Source organism: Triticum aestivum, chromosome 4A (genome assembly GCF_018294505.1).
Source record: "Triticum aestivum cultivar Chinese Spring chromosome 4A, IWGSC CS RefSeq v2.1, whole genome shotgun sequence".
In the NCBI taxonomy this organism is placed as follows: domain Eukaryota; kingdom Viridiplantae; phylum Streptophyta; class Magnoliopsida; order Poales; family Poaceae; genus Triticum; species Triticum aestivum.
This window is the reverse complement of record NC_057803.1, coordinates 701,002,406-701,009,549: the sequence shown is the minus strand read 5'-3', so window position 1 is coordinate 701,009,549 and position 7,144 is coordinate 701,002,406. Positions and strand designations below refer to the sequence as shown.

The 7,144-nt window shown below is 44.2% G+C and overlaps 1 protein-coding gene across 3 annotated transcripts; it reads right to left on the bottom strand.

The window, feature by feature from the left end:
• Window positions 1–300: 300 nt before the first annotated feature.
• LOC123088223 (SPX domain-containing membrane protein OsI_21475) lies at window positions 301–6,919 on the bottom strand. Of its 3 annotated transcripts, XM_044510418.1 has the most exons (12): window positions 6,748–6,801; window positions 5,306–5,378; window positions 4,888–5,008; window positions 4,697–4,798; window positions 3,799–4,110; window positions 3,527–3,631; window positions 2,949–3,406; window positions 2,307–2,608; window positions 1,980–2,167; window positions 1,255–1,445; window positions 985–1,118; window positions 301–802 (listed from the first exon to the last, which is right to left on the bottom strand). In XM_044510418.1, exons 4-12 carry the CDS (start codon window positions 4,730–4,732, stop codon window positions 564–566), a joined length of 1,965 nt encoding a protein of 654 aa, XP_044366353.1. In that variant the 5' UTR covers window positions 4,733–4,798; window positions 4,888–5,008; window positions 5,306–5,378; window positions 6,748–6,801; the 3' UTR covers window positions 301–563. The 3 variants fall into 3 exon arrangements, with proteins under 3 accessions (XP_044366353.1, XP_044366351.1, XP_044366352.1); XM_044510416.1 differs by lacking the exon at window positions 4,697–4,798 and having other exon boundaries at window positions 6,748–6,919; XM_044510417.1 differs by lacking the exons at window positions 4,697–4,798; window positions 6,748–6,801 and adding an exon at window positions 6,527–6,545.
• Between the last annotated feature and the right edge of the window lie 225 nt (window positions 6,920–7,144).

Below are 7,144 nucleotides of genomic sequence, written 5' to 3'. Positions count from 1 at the left end.
CTAATGGAGCTCCAGGGCTCCCAGATCTTGGTTTTATTTGTACCCGTTACAACCAGTGAAAAGTAACTTCAACTTGAGCGGAGTATAGGTATATATAAAGAGACAGTATAAGAGACCCGTGCAGTCTTTCAAGCCGTTGGATGCCCGTCAAGCAAAGATCACACGGTCAACGATGAGCCTGCTTTGGCGCCAATGGCGTTGTGTCAATTTCTTTGTTTTCTTCAGAAGATGCAGTGTGGTTCCTGACAGCCACGCGGCGGGTATCACTCACCCAGGAACACATTTCAGGCAAAGTTCAAGTTCAGGAAACCGGATTACATTGATCAGCGGTCCAGCGCCGAAAAATCAATTTGCTCATGATCACAGACCGAGACGGATCAAAATTTTGCAGGGCGGAAGACTGCATCGGGTACATGATTATGCTACACTGACTGAACCGACCGGCATGTACGATTGTCCCTTCGGGCAACCACAGAATCAAAGCCTGCCAGCAGCTAGCTATCGAATTTTCCAACCTGGAAGGGATGGTGAGAACAGGTACAGTGGCGATCAACCGTTGCCACTTAGAAGAGGGAGTTGTAGGTCAAGAAGGTGCATGCAATTGATGCGGCGCAGATCACCAGGGAGGGCAGCAGGGTGACGTTGAGGAGGCTCCCGATGCCCAGGTACCCCGCTGCGGTGATGGTGCAGTCCGCGACCACCCTCGCCAGGGTCCCGGCCTCCGTCGAGAGGAGCCCGCCGTTGTACGTGCCCCTGGAGAGGCGGGACGACATCACGCTCGACAGGAGTGAGAGGTTGACGCCTGCATATTGTGGCAAGAATTTTAGACACTCTCCTTGGTGCGAGATAAGACATGCTACTCCCTCCGTAGCAAAATATAAGACGTTTTTGCACTTCAATTTGAACTGCAAAAACGTCTTATATTTTGATACAGAGGTAGTATATCACAGGAGATTATAACTAGAATGTTCAAATATTTGTTACCTTCAAGGACTTCAGCAGAAACAAACGTAATGAGTGCTGAGACAACATACTGGATGACGGAGTATGTGCTCGTGACTTTGAAGCTGAAAATAATGCCTACTAGCAATGTAATTTGAGAAGCCATCAAGAGTTGCCTGTCAGAAAAAGTCAACAACTTTTGTAAGATGCCCATATCTGAAATTTCGTCGGCATAGCAGCAGAAAACTGTTGATGCTTATAGGCTAAAGGTAACAGGAAAGTGTGAAGGGCTCAGAAGCAAGAGAAACAAACCTGTCCTCAAACATGTTGCTGATATATGTTCCAACAACAGCGTTAATAGGAAGCACTGTCAACCCAAGAATTGCCAGAAATATTGCCACTGAGCTTGTATTCCAATTGAAATAGTGACTTGTAATAACACTTGATTCAGAAAGTAAAATCTCCATCGCGTACTTGAGCATGAAGTATATCAACAATTGAACCTATATGAGCAAAATACAATAGGTCAACATGTTCACAAGTGAAACAAATGATGACAGCATGATTTGCTTGCATGAGGCAGAATTGGCCTATAAAATAATTGGGAGATATTCACACTACAGCATGAGGCAGAAATCTCAAAAGCCTCGTATGTACTGCTACACCAAGGGCATGGGGAAAATGCAGAGGAACTTCCTTCCAATCTACCACAATGCAACATCCTACTGATTCAGTTAGTTTGGAGAAACAATCACACTCCTCCAACTTAAAATTCTTCAATGTCTTCCTAAAAGTAGCAGAGGCAACCCGTACCAATCAAAATTACCTGCTGCCATTTCTTACACAATGAAGCCAACAACATTTTTTAAAAGATCAGTGATGTGTTTTCCTCCGTTACTTGGGAAAATATATCAGGACAAAGCCTACCTCAAGATCATGTTAAATAGCAAAGACACTAGGAAACTGAAAGAATATTGTCCCAACACAGGTAGAAAAGCAAGACACAATCACTGGATAATTTAGCTTAAATGGAATACCTTTACTGATGGAGTGAGCAATCTGTATGCTGAACCAATCGAAGTTGCAGGCTTGCGAGAATCTTGTGCAGATTCTTCACTTTCATCTTCTTCATCATCATCGTCGTCGTCGTTTAGTTTGCTTTCAGAATCTCCAAGCAATGGTTGTGCAAGTCCATTTTCAACTTGCCCAATATCCACACTTTGTCCTGCCATCGTGATGACCATCCAATTAAATCAAGGCGATGGATCAGACAATTTTCTTTATAATGCATGATACAACAGATTTTCTTTTTAATGCATGTTCTAAGTGGTAAAAAAGGCAGAAGCACAATATATTGGACTTACCAGAAGCACGGTTATGTGGTGTATCATCTGCCTCAGTGGCACGATTTGGTTCCTTGAACGAGATGCATAGCCAAACTAAGTACAGTAGCCATGCAACTGCCATCAACCAACCAGGTAGAGTCGACTGACTGAACGTAACCATGTAGACTTTAAATCTCCACTGAAGTAAACCAGCCAGCGCTGGCCCACAAGCCATGCCAAGTGCACTTGCACTAACGAATCCTGCTGAAGCTTGCATGCGTATCCTTGCAGGGACACAATCACTAATGTACCGTCGATTGACAGCTCTTGCAGAACCCAACCTGCATCACAATAGTTAGTTTCATTAAAATACAAAAGAGCACTCGGAAGATAGTTAACTAGCACACAGAATTTTAGTGAAGGATATTTTCTGAGCGTCAGAATACCAAAATGTCACAGGAAACATAGTAACTACTGAAATCTCATTGCATCAAACTTCATATCTCCCCTACATGCATAATATAGAGCAGACAACAATATAAACTATGTAAGAACACTGGTATCACCATACATCTAAAGAAAGTGCGATAGGATGAATTCGATAGAACACGCAGCTGAAGCAAGCAAATGCTCAGCAGTAATATCTCTATAGTAATAATGCATCTATCCATGGATACTTACCCACAGAGTAGGCGGCCAACAATAAGGACTGTCAGGGACTTCGTGTCGTAAGCCATTGCATAGCAGACATTACCCAAGAAAAGAACAATACTGCTGAAAACAAGTGGTTTAAAATATGACTTGTTGGACCATGCACTGAAGTACACTGAAGAAAATACTTGTGCAACGGCCATTGAACCAATAACAACACCACAAACAGTCGAAGCAGCCCCAAGGCTCACTGAGTAGTCATCTGCAGTTGGCACAATGATGTATGTGTTGACCATGTAAAGGAACGTGTTCACCAAATTCAGCATAAGGGACACGAAATGGTATTTTTGATCTTCTATTTCTTCCTCTCCTGCCGTACTAGGAGACTCCTCTTGCGCAATTAGGGCATGTTGCCCCAAAAACCGTAGAAAATTAGTTGATCGTGTCAGTTTATCCACTGATGAATTTATCATATCAATGATTGGGTCCTACAATGGATCAAGAATAGTCCGATCAGAAAAATCTTTTAACATAGCAACAGAACCATTGGAAGAGAATAAAAATACTCTTATTTTGGCATCACGAAAGAAGCAAAGAAATGAACAAACCTTAAGAGCAGAAGATGGTTGGTCATAAATAGACAAATAACTTCCTTGACGCTCCTGAAGGTCAGCAAGGTTACGTGACAAGGCTCCTACAACAGCTCCTACACCCTGGTTGCAGAATTGATCGTAAGATAAAAATACTGATGTATGTTCTAAGCATAAAAGGAACTAGAAAAGCCAGATCATAATTTCAATAAAAATACAGTACATAAAATGCAAATTTAATGCACAATAAAATAATTGAATGATACTTAAATCTGGACTCAGCACATTACCACATGCTTGAAGACCTGCTGTAGCTGAGAATAAGGGTGATTTGATCTACTTGACACGTAGTAATCAGTAAATCTGTAACTGAAGCGCTTATCAAACTTCTTCAAGATTTTCCTAATGCCAGTTGCATTCAGATCAACGAATTTGAGAAGTTTGATAAGATCCAGACCAACTTCTCTATAAGCTTCTCGCAACTCAGCAATGGCAGATATATCTGGCTGTTCAACTAGTATAGCCCTTTGCTTTCCTAGCTTTTCTATCCTGCTCGCCAGCCTTCCTTGTTGCTCCAACAGAAACAAGACAATCGTCTCAATCTGAATCAACAGAAATAAACCATCAGTAAATTAAATATGTGCATTTCAGGGTAACCGCGCGCGCGGGTACATGAAACAATCGGAACAGTTTCATCCGATCCTTGTGTAATTTTTCAAGATCCAGTGGGTAATATATTAACTGGACTGTTAATGGCTACGTTAATGGGCATGTGTTTTAGTTAGAATTATCCATTGACTGAAGCAAGATGTCCCGCATCAATATCAGTTCAAGGAAGGTACAAGATGAATTAGCATGAGTAACATGTAGCAAGTAGTCAAACATCCAAGCACATGAATCCAGAGAGAAAGCACAATTCTGGAGAACAGACAACATCGTTCTTCAACTAGTCACTGAAAAGAAAGGTTTGTCTTGCCCGCAAAAAGAAATGTTTGTCTTACAAGATTTTAATAACAAACATTAGCTTAGCATAATGTGAGATAAGCACAAGTTTTTGAATGAATCATTTATATGCACGTTGTGGCAATGGCACTGCCGAACATGCAACTTATAAGTGCGCACCTATTGGGTTTCTTCGGTAACCAACGTCATATGTAGATAACTTTAAAAGATCAGAGGGGGAGATACCCTTTCTCTAGAATGGTTATATAGATAATTTGACATGTCAGTTAGTCACCATGATGATGCTACAGTCAAATATCCACACCCAGTAGTGGTGCCACGTTGAAGCTGTGGAGTCAGTTAGCTCATGAGTAAACTAGAGAACAAAGCAAATTCTATATGTAATAATGAGGAAACATAGCATCTCTTAGCATTACCTGATCATCAAGCATCTTCGAGAAATCCTTGAGAACCCGGCGACGATCTTTCTCTCCCTGTTGGAGCTGCTGCCCATATTGTTTTACTTTCTTCTTCATCAGCTTGTAGTTTATATAGTAACTGAAAACATTGAATCAGCAATGCAATGTTAAACATTTGGTAGCCAAGGGCAAGTGTGCAATCTTTTACACCAAAGAGGTTGGCATAGTTCAACTACTGTGTTATATCATAGTAAAAAAAACATCATTGACCATGCTATGTGAAAGAAAATCAACTGTTAAACTATTGCAATGTTTCATTATCTTCTTGCTCAGTAAACATGGTAAGAAATAAAGATAAGTTCCCTCGGAAGCAGTTGACAGAATTTTTGAGAACTCAATGATACAAATAAGTAAAAGGTGGAGCCCTGAATCATACCCTCTCCACTCTGGAACTTGGTCGGCCATCAACTTTTTCCCAAACCTAACCATCTTGACTTGAATATGTTAATCTGCCAAGAAATATGAAGACGCGTCAGTAGCACAAACAGAGAAACCAGATTTTAGTGTAATTGCTTTCTACAATCATATGGCGCAGACACATCCGCAAGGAGGTGGTCTTGGAGAGTTCAGAGAAGTTGTGGACATTTTAAGCGGAACAAACGACAAACTAGCAAGGCGACTAAGGAATGGGCACGTAAATAAGAAATCCCCAACAGCTATGCCCCTGAAAACTAAGGGCAGTAACAAAAATTTGGGGTAAATTACTTATATAGATGCAAACTTATATAGCCTCCCAGTTCTTGCTATGGATTCTTCAGTCCTTCTCCACAGGCCTGACATATATAACCAGTCACAGAAGGATGACCAGCATGTCACAGTCCCAGAAACCACTACAAAAATACAAGTAGGCGCAAAGGTCCATTTTTCACTTACTAATTCCAGTTTCTGTCAGACAATCGTGGAAGCAATCGACAACTGTTTATCTTTGTACATCAATTTGGACAGTTAACAGTAAGGAAAGCTAGCATTTATAATCCCACCCAACTATATGAGCCGAAACATTTGATTAAAAAAGAACACTATCCAACCAATTGGCTACAATTATTGATGAGATGACGAGAGTGCTATTAAAATGGCCTTGCAATCTAGGCTGGATCGAATCTAGCTGTGTCCAAGAAACTGAAAGTGTAGTAGCTGCAGACCCCACTCTGGCACCAACGCGCTCCTCCACCTTTCCACAGCGCTGGAGCAATAATTACCAGTGCTACTAGTCACGAATCCAAGCAGATCACAAAAGTAATGAACTAAAAACAAACGAACTAAAGCCGCCGCTCAGCGCACAGACAAGACCAAGTAACTGCCCGCTGCTTGGGATTTCAGCCTGGAAATCTGGGAACGCCTCCACGAAGATATAGTGAGCAAATTCTAGCGCTCTGGAGAAGGGGATAAAAGGTGGAGCACGGAGTGATTCCCGCTCTGCAACGCAGTAACGGATCCTGCTCCAGACAAATTTGGCCTGAAACAGTAGCACGCGCCAAATCGACAGCCCGCCCGCGATTCGGGGAGAATCGATCAGCTCCCCGTCACAAGCAAAATCCCCCAACATTCGCAGCCCTCAGAAAAGTAGCAGGCTCTGCCAAACTAGAGAATTACACACCAACACACAAGCGGGTCACTCTTATCTTCCCGAAGCAGAGCTCCCGACCCGGTCGGCCCTCGGCTCGCCTCACGCACGGAGCGGGGGCGAACCCCGTGCGCCCTCTCGGCGCTAATCGGCGAGCCAATCCAACGGAAGACGAACCAGAAGCGGCGCGAGAAGGCGTCGGGGCAGGGGGGGAGAGGGGTCACGGGCGAGTGGGAGGGGGCGGCGCCGCTTACCTGCCGAGCGAAGGCGGGCGGGCAGATCGGATCGGAGCGGGGCGCCGAGGCTGGCCACGTGGGGAGGAGCGACCGCGGGCGAGGGGATGGGAGGGGAGGGGGCTGGAGGCGGGAGCGGCGGGCGGCTGTATTTGTAGGCGGTGGAGGGTAGGCGAGGGGCGTGCGCGTTCCCCCCTTTCGTTTCGTCGAGAGCGACTCTCAAAAAAACTGGGTAATATATAATGTATATATGCGCGGTGTGCGTTGCGAAAACGGGCTCGCCGTCGTCTTTCCGGCCGACGCCAGCTTTTCTCATCGGATCGATCGGATTGCGGCGCCTTTCCACGACGCCGCCACGCCGGCGGGCCACGTGGGCCGCGCCTGGCCCGTTCCGCCGCGGCGGCGGTGAGTGGGTGGA